This window comes from Ursus arctos, unplaced genomic scaffold, assembly GCF_023065955.2.
Source record: "Ursus arctos isolate Adak ecotype North America unplaced genomic scaffold, UrsArc2.0 scaffold_2, whole genome shotgun sequence".
In the NCBI taxonomy this organism is placed as follows: Eukaryota; Metazoa; Chordata; class Mammalia; order Carnivora; family Ursidae; genus Ursus; species Ursus arctos.
The window spans coordinates 37,781,730-37,795,027 of record NW_026622874.1 but is presented as its reverse complement, the minus strand read 5'-3'; the positions used below and the strand labels follow the sequence as shown (position 1 = coordinate 37,795,027).

At 55.0% G+C, this 13,298-nt stretch overlaps 1 protein-coding gene across 3 annotated transcripts in view; it reads right to left on the bottom strand.

The window, feature by feature from the left end:
* Positions 1 to 12,196, bottom strand: part of IGFN1 (immunoglobulin like and fibronectin type III domain containing 1) — a 35,390-nt gene extending 23,194 nt beyond the window's left edge. For all 3 annotated transcript variants that reach the window (XM_048225330.2, XM_057315427.1, XM_048225331.2), the window contains exons 1-11: positions 12,072 to 12,196; positions 9,759 to 9,807; positions 9,115 to 9,237; positions 7,844 to 7,983; positions 6,803 to 6,902; positions 5,303 to 5,347; positions 4,976 to 5,021; positions 4,260 to 4,431; positions 3,213 to 3,326; positions 1,894 to 2,062; positions 467 to 739 (exon numbers count right to left, since the gene is read on the bottom strand). In XM_048225330.2, coding sequence (XP_048081287.1) covers positions 467 to 739; positions 1,894 to 2,062; positions 3,213 to 3,326; positions 4,260 to 4,431; positions 4,976 to 5,021; positions 5,303 to 5,347; positions 6,803 to 6,902; positions 7,844 to 7,983; positions 9,115 to 9,237; positions 9,759 to 9,765 — 1,189 coding nt within the window. In that variant the 5' untranslated portion in view covers positions 9,766 to 9,807; positions 12,072 to 12,196. The remainder of the gene's footprint in view (positions 1 to 466; positions 740 to 1,893; positions 2,063 to 3,212; positions 3,327 to 4,259; positions 4,432 to 4,975; positions 5,022 to 5,302; positions 5,348 to 6,802; positions 6,903 to 7,843; positions 7,984 to 9,114; positions 9,238 to 9,758; positions 9,808 to 12,071) is intronic.
* Between the last annotated feature and the right edge of the window lie 1,102 nt (positions 12,197 to 13,298).

Below are 13,298 nucleotides of genomic sequence, written 5' to 3'. Positions count from 1 at the left end.
CTTATCAAACTGCCATGAACAGCTGCATGATTTTTAAAAGATCTATTTGCTCACCATCTGCCTTACAAATGCCCACTTGACAGTGTCCTGAGATCACCTTGAACCCAAATCCATAGGGGAATTTAAGGGTATTCTCTGGCCTGACCCAGGTTCTCATCCATACTGAATCTGAGCCAAGCCCTGGCCAGGACCCTCAGGCCATCTTGAATCTGTGCCCCCAGAGATACTTCCAGAGGACCATGGAACACACACAGCTGAGAAGGACCGGGCTGGCTGGAAAGGCCCAGCATTGCAGTGGGTCAGAAATAGATCTCAGGGGCCTTCCTCATTCTTGGAGAAAGAAGGAATACTCAAGAGCAAATGGCTGACCAAGGGAAGCCCCCGCTCCTGGCCTTTCTCGTGCCCTTCTCAGCCCCCCGTCTTGCCTTGGTAGAGGCAGGGAAAGATAGAGGTATGAGCCACTCACCTTCAACCACCAGCCAGGCAGTAGAGCCGTGGAACCCAGTGCCCAGTGAGTAGGGGCCCATGTCTGAGAAACGGACCCCCCTTACCACCAGCCGGTGGGTCAGCCCATCAGGGGACACAAACGCCTCATATTTGTTGCTGGGCTGGAGTGGCCGGTGCCGGAAATTCCAGGTGGCGTTGGGGCAGGGGTTGGAGAGAACACACTCGAAGACAGCATCACTCTGCTCTTCACAGTGCACCTCAGCTAGCGGGACCACCACTCGGGCGGGGATGGCTGTTGGGGAAGCAGGAGTGGGGGCGTCAGCGTGGCAGCGTGACACAGCGTGACCTGACGCAGCCAGGCCAGGAGCTCGGAAGCCCAGGTTCACACCAGCTCAGCCACAGACCCCCTGTGTCACCTGGGGCAGGTCCCCTCCTTACCCCAGGTGACAGTTGCCAACATAAAACGAGGAGTTTAAATGAGGTTATGAACAGTAGGACTGTTTCCAGCTCTGGAATTCTGTAATCCGAAATTCAGAGGTTATGTCTGGGGGTAAGATGGGTATGTGAAGAAAACTGATATGCTGACCGCCATGTTCTCTTATAAATCCTAGGACCACCGCCCAGATAGGTATTATTATTTCCTTTTCACAAGTAAGGAAACCCAGGCTTACCCAACTAAGAGGCAGCCCGGGCAGAATTTACACCCAGGTCTGGCTGACGCCAGAGCCCCTGCTCCTTCCCCCCTATGCCACGCCATTTCTCAGCTTTTCAAAGCCCTGTCCGGGCATACCAGGCCTGCTGGAGCTCTCATGCCCTCTTTCTTCCTCAACCTTGATTTAGAACCATGTTCTAGATGTTCTATCTGCCCAAAGCTTTCTTCTCCAGGCCTCTTCTCCTCCCAGGAGGCCTCCGGATCTGCTCCAGCAGGGGGTGGTGGTGATGCGTACACAGTTACTTGAGGGGATAGGACAGAATTTGATGAGAGAGGAAGGGGCAGTTCCCAGGTGGGGAGGGGGCATGGGAGGCAGAGAAGGAAGAGGTCTGTACAGGGCACAAGGACGCCTAACCTGGGTGGACCTTCTTGCTGGCGAGTGTGGGAGGTGAGAGTCTGCAGCAGAAAGGAGTGAGGCTGTGGAGAGAGCCTGTGAAATTAGCCTGGCTCTAATCGGGAGACAGACCCTCTACTGCAGAACGTCTGTGAGCAGGGTCATGGTGTGGACATGGCATGTCTGCGGCTGGAACTCAGGACAGCGCAGCTCAGCATCAAGAGAACACAGAGCTCGGACCAAGACTTTTGGAAAGCAGAGATCATTTCAGTTTAACCACCTGGGTGTGCATTCCTCTCCCTCACAGTCTTTGCAAGGCCGGGGGGGGGGGCGCATATCACATTTATTACCCCCCCCCCGATCTCCTCCACTCCAACTTCCGCAGGGGAAGAGCACCCACCACTAGCATCCAGTTCCGTGGAGAAGATCTCTGCATCCTCGACCTTGACCTGGTAAATGCCGGCGTCCTCGGGCTGCAGGTCCCGGATCTGGAATTGGTAGCGCTTCCCCAGCTGCCGCAGACAGTGCTTGGTCTGGTTGTCAAAGCCGTAGGGGACCATTTCACCATCCTGAGTCCGAGAAAGGAAGAGGGAGGCTCAGGGCCTCAGCGGGTCCCCAGCACCTCCTGCTGCAACCCCACTCTGGCAGTTTTCTCCCACTGGCCCAGGCACCAGACAACATTCCAGGAACCACCGAGGGGATGGGGAGGGGGGCCGGGGAGGGGGTGGAGAGCAGGGCTCGGAGGCCTGGAGAACAGGGAGTGTGAGGTGAAGGAATACCACACTAGGAGGGTCCCTGACTCTGGCCGTGGAGTAAATAATCAAGTGCCACACAAGAGACACCTGAGAGTGGGAGACCTCAGCTCAGACTGAGTAGAGCAACTATCCAAGCAATGCCACGGAGTTGCCAGGGGGCAAGGAGGCAACACTGAGGGCCCTAGGGGCCCCAGCACAGTCATTCTCAGAGGGGAATGAGAGAGTACTGTCGGGTATCTTCAGGGCTCCACGACACCCAGCGATCCATGCACACGCCCCCTTTAACTAAAGCCTAGATAAATTTGCCCCTTGCCAGGTATTAACAACAGCTCGCCTTCAGCTGCCCACTGTGTACTAGGCACTGGGTTAGGTACTTGGGGCCTATCCGTGAAAAAAACAAAGATTTCTGCCCCCCACCCCCACCCCGGAGCTCAAATTCTAGGAAGGACACAGACAAATAACACATACCATAAGATAATATAATGTATATTAGAAAGAGATAGAATAAGGGAAAAAAGAAAAGAGAGAGGAGGATACGGATTCAGGGATGCGGGATGTGGCTGGGGGAACACAGCAGTGTCACACAGGGTGGTCAGGGGACGTCCGGCTGCGGGGGAGGGAAATAGCCGTGTGGATCCCGAGGGAAGACCGTGACAGGCAGCAGGATCAGCTAGAGCATAGAAATGGATGCAGGGGGGCAGGGGGGCCCTTTCTCAGAATCCTCTTTTTACCCCTGGTGCCCTGGCTGGAGAACCTGGTTGCTCAGTGAGAGGTAAGAGGAGTCTGAAATGTCTACACCAAAGTTTGACCTCCCTCCAATCAGGAGTTCCAGGGCATGCAGGACTCACCATCTGCGTACTCGACTTGCTCCCAGAGGGGCATCCATGGGACCCATAGTTCCATCCCCAGGACTAGCAGCATCCCTGCCAGCTCCCTCCCTCCTCAATGACTCCTCCAGCCTCACCTTATACAGGTAAATCTTGCTCCCGGCATACTTGAGATCCAGCTCCAGATCAAATGTGGCGACCCCCTCCTTGCTGACCCTGATGTGTCTCAAGTTGGAGACGGCGTTGAGGTACTAGGGAAGACAAATGCCCCAGGGGATCTCTCTGAGCTCTCTCTTCGGAGCACTCCAGACCCTTGGACCCCAGCCCCCCACCATGTCCCACTCGAGCATGCATTTGCCCATTTTACAGGTGGGAAGAAATTTTCCAAGACGAGACATCAGGTCAGGCAGCAAAGTGAGAAGGGACCCCGGGTGTCAGGTGCTCTGAGAACATGGTAGGGCATTTCGGTTCATCTGCTATTCCAGCCAATAAAAATTAGTTGAGCACCTACTGTGGGCAAAGCCCTGTGTTAAGGTCAATGAGAAAGCTTGGAGGACAGAAAACTGAGTCCCAGGATGTTTGATGAGCCACTGTCGAGATGATAAAATACTATTTTCAGGATGGTGAAAACTAGTTGTTCTGCATTTCCAGAAGACAAACTAGACTAATGCTATAGTTAGGTTAGACCCAGGAAAGAAATTCCTCTACAGTTTATAAGACACTGAGATAAGCAGACAACGGCGGAATGCCCTCCACTGGAAGCCTTTAAAAATAAGACAGGTATCCAAGGTCTGAGGAGGATGACAGCGGACAGGAAGCCCTTGCCAGGCGTCAGGAACTAGGCCAAGTGCTTGAAGTACCTTCTCTAGTTCATCCTCTCCCTGATCCTAAGGGGCAGGTACAACTATAACACACATTTTACACATAAGGAACCCAAGACATGGAGGCCCGAACTTTCCCAATGCTCCAGATTTTAGTATTTGAGCCAGATTTAAAAGCCAAAACGTTGCCTGGAGGCCTGGGTCCTTGGCCACACACGGCCCCGGGAGCTGGATGCGGGCCGCCCCGTGCTAGGCCCAGCTCCAGGTGGGGGCGCCCGCGAGGCACCGGGCCGCGGCCCTGCACTAGGCCCAGCTCCAGGTGGGGGCGCCCGCGAGGCACCGGGCCGCGGCCCGCGAGGGTACCTGCGCCATCTTGTCCTCGCGCTCCTTCTGCATCTCCTTCAGCTTGCGCAGCATGCCGCGGTAGTCCACGATGCCGTACTTCAGGCAGATCCGCTCGTAGTCCTTGCGGTCGGCAGTCATCAGCAGCTGCCACACCTGCTCCATGTCCACCTTTTTCTTGGGAGGCGGGGCCCTGGGGAGCAGGGCGGGCAGGTCAGAGGCCAGGGGAGCCCAGCCGGAGCCCCAGGAGCTGGTCCCCTGGGCCTGGCACCCTGAGAGGCTGTGGGGAGCTGCTCTCTCTGCACTAGAAGAAAGGGACAGGGAGGCTGGGCTCTGGGACTGAGCACTGTTGGTACACGATGGACCCAGACATGGGCAGGGGCGGCCTTCCCCCCAAAGTGCAAACTTTCAGGGGAGAAACTCTGCTCCTAACACCTTGTGTTGTGGATTGCTGAGAAGGATGGGGGGTGCAGATTATTCTGTTACTGTAACACTTAAAAAAAAAAATCCTTGTTCTAGTGGAGCACCCCATTTCACAAACGAGTGAGTCAGGACCCAGAGAGGAGAGGTGATTCGTTCAAGGACATAGAGCTTCAAGGCAGCCGAACTCTCTTCCCTCCTCCCATTGGCTACCTGCAGTGTAGCTTCCTAGCCAGTGCAGGGAGAACTGAGCCCCGCTTGCTCATGGAGGTAGCTGGGGAGACTTCAGCCCTGCCCCTGGACAGGCCCAGACCCACCTCTTTTTCAGAAGATATCGGTAGTCCATCAGCTCCTTCCTGAGATCTAGAAAAGGAGCAGGAATGAGGCCCCAAGCCCAGGGTGGGATTCCAAGGGGCTAATGCAGGGCTTTTCTGTGGCAGTAGGAGTTGGGAGGGGTGTGGGGGGGAGGGGGGCAATCTGAGGACCTGTGGTCCATGGCTGACAACCGAGCTTTTGAAAGGTGCTGTTCTGTGGACTGGTGATGATCCATAAGGTGTTGGTAGGGGCTTGGCCAAGTCGGGAGCACCAGGCAAGGAGTAGCCCATTCCCCAAAACCCAAGATTTCTGGCAACCCTTCCACCTACCCTCCTGGGGTTCCTTGTGCCTCTTCCGATTCTTCCGAAAGCCGACTGGACCATCAGGAGGAGAGGAGGGAATTAATGTAGACAGATAGGGAGAGAAGTGAGACGCATTGATGGGCTTCTGGAAACGAACTGAGTGCCACAGCCCTGTCCTCCCCACTGTCCACAAGGGCAAGGCAACAGCTCGGCAAGAGGAATGAGCAGGGCGGAGGGTCTGTCCGTCACGAGCTGTGATGCCCAGAGCCTTAGCGTGACTGAGGTGGAGCTGACCTGATTATCATCACATGCAGGGGAGGTCTGCTGATGCATCTGCAGGGGTGGGGGGTGGCACAAATGCGTGCAGCGACTGTGGCTGGCTGCAGGGGGAGCGGCTCTCCCATGCCCCCCGGGAGCTGCCATTTCAGGGTACGGGCTGAGTGTTGCCCAGAAAGACCGACCCTGCTGTGTGACTGATCCTGCAGCCATTCCCCGTCCTCGTCCTCATCACCTACTCCCACTAGGAGGAAGGAGCCTGGAAAAGCTCAATCCTTGCCTTCCCAGCTTCCCTTGCCACCAGGAGTGGTGTGTGACGCGGTTCTGGTCAATAAGTTGTAAACAGAAGTCTCCAAGGACTTTCGGAGAAAGCTTTTGCTTTCTTGATTAAAGGGCCAGCTGTACCTGGGGCCACCTCTTTCCCCTTCTTCCCACCTTGAACGTGGATTCAGTTTGGATCGGCAGCAGCCGTCTTATGACCGTCAGGCTATATGCCAGCATCTTTGGGTGGCAGCTCAGGGAGACAGGAAGTGTCTGGCTGTCCCGTGACAGCGCTGAGTTGTGGTTTGAGCCTTGGACTCCAACCTCAGGACTTGTTATCATGTGACATAATCAAGTGTCTTTATTTCTTGGGCTATTCGTAGTAAGGTTTTCTGTTACTCGTAGGCAAAAGCATAACCAATGGAAAGACTAGATCTGCTTTCTCAAGAGAGATGTCCCTTCCCCCTTATTTTATGTCAATGGTTAATTTAAAATTTGGAAGCACTGTGCGAGTGAAAATAAACAACCCCCCCCACCCACACACACACACATCCGAGACAGGATTTAGCCTTCATATTGCTGGTTTGCCATCTCTGACATACGCCTGTATGAAGTATCCTTTGTACAGTGGAGAAACTGGGGCCCGGAGAAGAAAACAAAGCCCATGGAAGGAGTGAGCAGAAGGTTCAGGACAAGAAACCAACCTCGTGGTCCTGCCCTCATGCCACAGGGTTGAGAGAATATCAGTCAGGGCGTCTGCAGCGGGACATCTGCTGAGTGTGCACCTTTTAGGCCACACGCGGCGTTGGCGTGTAAGAGGGTGAAGCCAAGGGCCCTGGCACAGATGCAGCAGCAGCCTTGCTGTCCCTCTCTCCTTTCACCCCACCAGCTGCCCAGCCTCTGAGGCCTCTGAGGGCTCTCTGAGGAGAAAGCCAGGGCCAGCACCCCAAGCACTGATGAGACAGGATGAGGGGAGGGGGACGAGCCCACCTTCAATGACCAGGAGCCTCGTGGAGCAGGTGGCCTCGCCGTAGACATTCACCGCCGTGCAGCGGTACAGGTCCGAGTCCTCACCGGTCAGCTTGTTGATCTGCAGAGAGGCCCGGGCCAGGGGGACAGGGCTAGCACCCACCCCCTTCCTCCACTTACTAGACGCGGCTAGAGGTGTATCAAGATAAATAAGACACGGCCCTTCCCTCGGAGAGCTCACAGGCTTCATCAGGGAAGTCGGACCCCAAAACAGAAAGCGGGATCATGACGGAGGGCAGATGTACCGTGGGCAGGTGGGGGGAGGGCCTCTTTGCCAGCAGAGCCGATGTGGTGTTGCAGAAAGAGCTGGCTTCTTTGGGTCAGATGGATCTGGGACTGCGGATCGTCTCTGTCATGTATTAGGGTCTGTGGGACCTTGGGGAAATTACTTAACCTCTCTGAACCTCAGTTTCGTATAAGGTGAGGATAATAATGCCTCCAAAAGTAGTGAATGGTCAGGAGTAAATGATACCGTCTGTGTCAAATGTTTAGCCCGAGGCCCAGCACACGCATAGTAGGTGTTCTGTGACTGGTAGCTCTGATTATTACTAATATTGGCCGGTGGGGATAGAATGCTCACTAGAGGACAGACACTGGCGAGATACTTTACATAAACTTTTCATATTCATGACAACACCATAAAGTAAGTACTGTTACTACCCCCATGTCACAGATGAGGAAACAGAAGTACAGAGAAGTAAGGAACTTTCCCAAGGCCAAGGTGGTGGGCCTGGGATTGGAACCAGGGCCATTGGCCTCCAGAGCTTGAGTTCTTAAGCTTCAGCCTCTGCCACCTGCCAGGTTATCAGCAGAGGTGCCTGTGAGCCTGGCAGGTGCACACCTGGCTCAGGACACCTGGAGCCACAGGATGGAGCTGAGCAGGCTCACCTCCAACTGGGAACATCTCCTGCTGCTCTGGGGCTTGGAGGCTGCCAAGGAGACCTTCAAGGGGGCAGGGAGAGATGCATAGACCTGGGTCAGGGGGCGAGCTGCAGACCTTACCTGTAGCACATGCTCCTTGCTGCCTGGGAAGGAGGAGATCTGGTACTTGCTGGAGTTACTGAGGTTACCTTTGGTGCTCTGCCAATGCACCTCGGGTTTGGGCTCCCCACACACCAGGGCCCGAAAGATGGCATTTTTCCCTGTGGCAGGAAAAGGCAGTCAAAAGATTGGCAGCCTGGGGGAGGGCTAAGAGTATACTTTATTGAGACTTTGTTATTTTCACTGCTCTAGGTATTTCGACTGCCCATTCCAAGAAGGGCGTCAGGCCTTGGTGCCCTGACTCAAGGACTCTTATGATGCCAGGCAGAGAGCAGCAGTTTCCAGGCATCCAGAAGATAGATCCCCACCTGCCTTCTGTATCACAGAGTGTGGGCTCCTTGAGGAAAACATGCGGCTGGACCGTCCACGGTGGAGGGGGAGGCGAGCAGGGCTTGGGGTGGAAGGGTGCGTTTCTTTGCAAGTAGGTGAGGGAGGAGTCTGAAGGACTCTCCCAAGACTGGGAAGGGGACGAGTCTTTTGGGGGTTCCATGTCCACTTTTAAGGCGGATGATCCCGAGACACAGGGTTCCAGCCTCAGAAAGAGCCCAAGCTCCATGTTTGGCATGGAAGGCTGGGAGCTGCCTACCCTCAAGAAATTCCTTGGGCTCCTGCCAGGAACATCTCCATAGAGAGCAGTGTAGAGTGAAGACCCAAGGGCCCTCCCCAGTGATGAAAGACAAGTGCTCATGACCCTTGTATTTTGAGTGAGAACTTAGAGTCAGATTTAGAAAAATAAAGTGCCATTCTTTTTCTTATACCAAAATGATGTAAATTGCAAGGTATCATAGGAACTTGCGCTGGGAAAAGAACACCAATTCTCACCCCTTCCCCCAAAAGTCTTTGCTCCCATCGCTTTCCTGGGCACTTTTCTCATGTGGCCCAAATTAACCTCATTTTAACAGTGTCTACATTGGCTGCTCAGAGGCGGGAGAGGGGAGGGGAGCTAGGAAACACCACCTCCTCTCCCTCTCCCCAGTAAGCATCCCCCACCCTTGTTCCCAAATATTTCTTGTTTCAGCATACCATAATATGTCTTCACTTCCTTTGCTCATTCTGCCCCTCAGGTCCCTGGCCCTTCTGGGGACCCGGGCAGGCAGGCAGGCACCCCACAAGTAGAGGGAGACATGGTGTAGCCTGGTGTTGGACATGGGGGCTGGGAGGTAGGCTGGGAAGGACGGGGCCGAGCCCCCTCCACTGTGCAGACTCTCAGCAGCTCCCCTCCCAGGTCTCACCTTCCTGCAAAGCCAAGGCGACAGGCTTCTGCTGGAAGTCCGGTGTGCTGCAGCCTTCGGGGATCTCCTCCACCAGCTGCAGGATTTTCACCCCATAAAGGGCGGACTTCTTGAGGGGCTTCTCTGGAGAAGGTGGGAGAAACAGAGATGAACCCTCCCTACTCTTCCTCATGGGTGGCCCTTTAACACAATGGCGCTCTGACGCATGCACCCAAGGAACACGAGCCCCTCCTTACCATCCCACCATTGGGCGGGATCGACTCTCTGAGCTCCTGCCTGTGAGCAGGGCTTTTGAATTTTCTAGTGGAATTGGGCAGTCGTCCTCCAGCAGTGTGAATGGAGCCCCTGGGAAGTGGGGCAGGGGGCACCCAGGGAAGACCCCGGGAGCATCACTGGGGTAAAGCCAGAGAAGGGAGAATGGGAAGGGGCTCTGCGGGGGCGGGGGGAGGGCAGGACGGGGCGGGGGGTCGCTGTGCATCCTTTATTCAGGAAAACAAGTTAAAAGCCAAGACTGGAAAAAACAAAGAGACGGGGTGAGTTTGCAAAGATCTCTGAGCCCTATCCTTCTCTCATCCCCACCCCATGAGGAGCACCAATGAAGGACTAGGACAGGGGAGGGGAGGGGAGGTCAGCTCTTTTCTCACCTGCCATAGTTTGGGTGCCTCTTTGGTTACTGCGGGTGCAACTGATCTCCTGAGAACAGAAGACAGAACTGCTTATGAGAGGCGTAGACTCGTCTCACCCCACCTCCCCCATGCCATCCGTTCATTGGCTGGTCTCTGGCATGGCAGCTGGGTAGAGTTGCTGCCCCCTGAGAGCTTGTCTAACCCCACCTAGTGGTACTGATTGGTGTCCTGCCAGTCGCTGCCCCAGCAAAACCGATTTCCATGAGACAAGGAGAGAGGGTAGGTTGCTGCTTGGTTTTACCTTTCCCAGGTAACAGAGCCCATGGGGCTGAGCCTGCAGCCTAGGCTAGTGGCCTGGCCTTCGGGTGGGTCCCCAGGCCTGAGGGTGAGACACAGCCTCCCCAAACCTTAGGAAATCCAACGCCTGGCATCTAGGATTTCTTTAGCGGTTTTGCAGCCTACCCCCTCTTGACTGTGGAATATCAGTTTTCCAGGGATATTCTCCGGGACTCTTGGCTCCAACCCCAACTCTGAGATTTTCTAGCAGGGCCCGGCAGTCTTCTATTTCCCACCCTCAACCAATCTGGAATCCTTCTGATCACCGGGTCTGTGGGGGAGAATCCCTGAGTTGGCTGTTCTTTAGTTCTTCTTGACCCAGGCTGACAGGATCCTCATAAATCCATCAACTCCCTTCTGAAGCCAGTGAGTTATAGCGTCAGGTGAACAAAAATGCCCTTCAGCTTCTCCTAACCATCATCACCACTGTCTCCCCCTGATTTTCTCACAGTTGCATCCTTCCATCATGGCTGCTGGGGAGTGCCACGGCGGGGAGAGAGGGGACTTGGCTCTGGGCTGAGATGAGAGCCTTGATGAGAGCCATGAATTGGAGGGGGATAAGGGGGATGTCTTGAAAGAGTTCTCCAACAGTCCCACCTCCTGTGCGGTTGGCCCATGGCCAATGGGTTCCATTTTGAAGATGCCGTTCCCTGCTCAAAAAGCCTTGTGTTCAGGATAGAATCACACATGACAGAGCAAATTCCTCCCTCCAACTGACACTTGCATTTCACAACTGCCCACCCACTGGCACTTCTGGCCTCAAGGTGTCCCATCTACAGCCCAGCGGCTGCCCCCCAGTGCGCAGGAATGCCATGGCGCGCCAACTGCGTTCTGGAGCGGTCACAGGGCCACAGCCGCTGCGCAGCAGGGAGTCAGGAGGGAGGGCAAGGATGGAGAGCGGCCGCCCGTGGAGGAGAACGCAGCTGACTGCGGGTGGCGGGAGCTGCAGGGGTCTGCGTCCCACCCGTTCCCCAGTACATCATCTGGCACCTGCCCCGGAGTAATTTGAATTTAACACGGACACCTTAGTCGTCCTCTTCCTCTTCCTCATCACCCCCATCAGCCTCACCACCAGCTCTCAGTCACTTGCTCTGCCGTTCACCACACATGAAGTGGAATGCTAACATGGTTGCTCTCCCTCCAGCCTCCTGCCTACGGGTCCCAGCTGAGAAGGGAGAGAGAAGCAGACCCCTCCGGGAACTTAGGGTCTGATGTCAAGCCATCTTGCCCTCTAGACCTCCATTCTCTCCAGGAAGTCAGATTTGGGACAAGGTTAGTGACAAACAGGCAAGAGGTCTGCTTGGTTGGAGACTAGAGGGATATGGTCTCAATCAGAGGGGATGGGGAAGGAAATGAATACTCTTCCCATGGTTCATTCCCTCTTTTGAGAAGAAGTCCTAATTTTTCTCAGCACCAAACAACAGCTGTGTCCTCAGTTCGGTCTACCCCACCATGACTCTCCGCCCTGGCCCCCTGGGGCAGTGTCTTCTGGTCCCAGGACCCACAGCCCCCCACCCCCTGCCCCCACCTGCTGTCATCTTGCGCCTCTGGGTAGCTGCTGCCCCCACCTTCCAAACTGGTAGGGTTGAGGCAGGAAGAGCCAAATGAGGGGTTTGTTTCAATTGCTTTGACCATGTTATTAATCAAGATGTAAAGTCCTAGACCTGAGGTCCTCATTCTAGACAGCTAGTCAGATTTTTAACCTGGTCATCATTTCATACTCTAAGCCAAACAGTGCCTGGAAGGTCAGCCAGGACAGAACCACCCGGACAGGACTCACTGAAATTCTCTCTTCCAAATATCCTGGGGTCATTTAGAGGGGACTGTACTTTCGCCCCATCGTGTAATCAGCTGTTTACAGCTAAATGTTCCCCAGGCTGATCTCATGCCTACTGTTGCCCCTTCCTGAGTAGAAAAGTTAGAGGGCATTCCAGCATCTCCATTTCTGCCCTGCTCTGCCCTGGGTAGGCAGCCAGGTGCACAGTGCCTACTTACCTGGGTACACTGCCGACCTCCAGCCTCCTGTCTGCTCCCTCCTCCCTGCTTCCAGCTGCTGCGTACTGCCAGAGACTCTGAATGGACTGCTGGTGGACAGGCAGTGCTGGGAGCAGATGTAGGTCACTGCGGACTCCCCAGGCTCCCTCTGCCCCTCCCACTCACCCCGCCTCCCTCCTCCTGCTCTAGCCCAGGCTTGGCAGGGCAGGGCCCCTGCCCCAGGGTTAATGCCCTAGCCTCTGAGGAGCTCAGAGACAGAAGGGTCCTGTGATATTAGCTCATCCAGCTCCTCAGTTTGCAAAGCTGTAAGGTCTTGACTAAATTGGCTTGGTTAGGTTTGTTCCATGTTGCCTCATTTAGATAACCCCTTTTGGCAGGGGTGGGGTACATCATCCAAAGCCCTAATTTTGCAGCTAAGCTGAACCCTTGAGACCCTTGACACCATAAGTCACACAAATACATAAAGCCCCTGACCTCTTGGGAATCACAACCCAAAGTGGCACCAAACAGGCAACAAACTTCGGGAAGTAGACAGAAGGGCGTGATCCCAAAGGCTCTGCTGTGGGGGTGCACTCCCCTGAGAGGAGCAGGGGGAGCAGGGGGAGACCCTGGGGGTCGTTCAGCCAGGAGACCTTCTGGGAGAAGGTGAGCTTTCTTGGGATAGAAGGTGGGGGGGGGTCTGGCTAGTTGGGCTGGGGGCTGAAAGTGGCAGGCAAATGGCTGGGTCTTTGAGGATGTGTGGATGGGAGATGGGAATTGGGGATAGGATGGCTGCAGCTAACAGATTTTCTTAAGGCGTGTGGAGGGGAAGCAAGGTCCAGGAGACGAGACGAGAAGGCCACCTGGTCTGCTTTGAAAGAGCCACCTTCAAAGGGACGCCACTGGATGTTGACACGTACTCATTAGCACATTGCCAATTCTATAGAAGCTACCTCTGCGTGTGCTCTGAGAAGGGACAGGTTTGACCTCTTCCACTCCAGGGTGTGCGTGTGTGTGTGTGCACGTGCACACATGCACGTATATTTGTGTGTCCCCCCTGTGTTTTTCTAACTCTAGGTGTCAGAGGCTGGGTCTGACACTGGGTCAATAAATATGTGTGGAACACCTACCCTGTGTCAGGTCCTGGGTCTGGCACTGTGTTAGGCACTGGGAATACAAAGGTAAGCAGACAACAGGGCCTTCCCCTCCTGGAGCTTACAGTCTCATGGGTCAGATGCATGGTAAAGA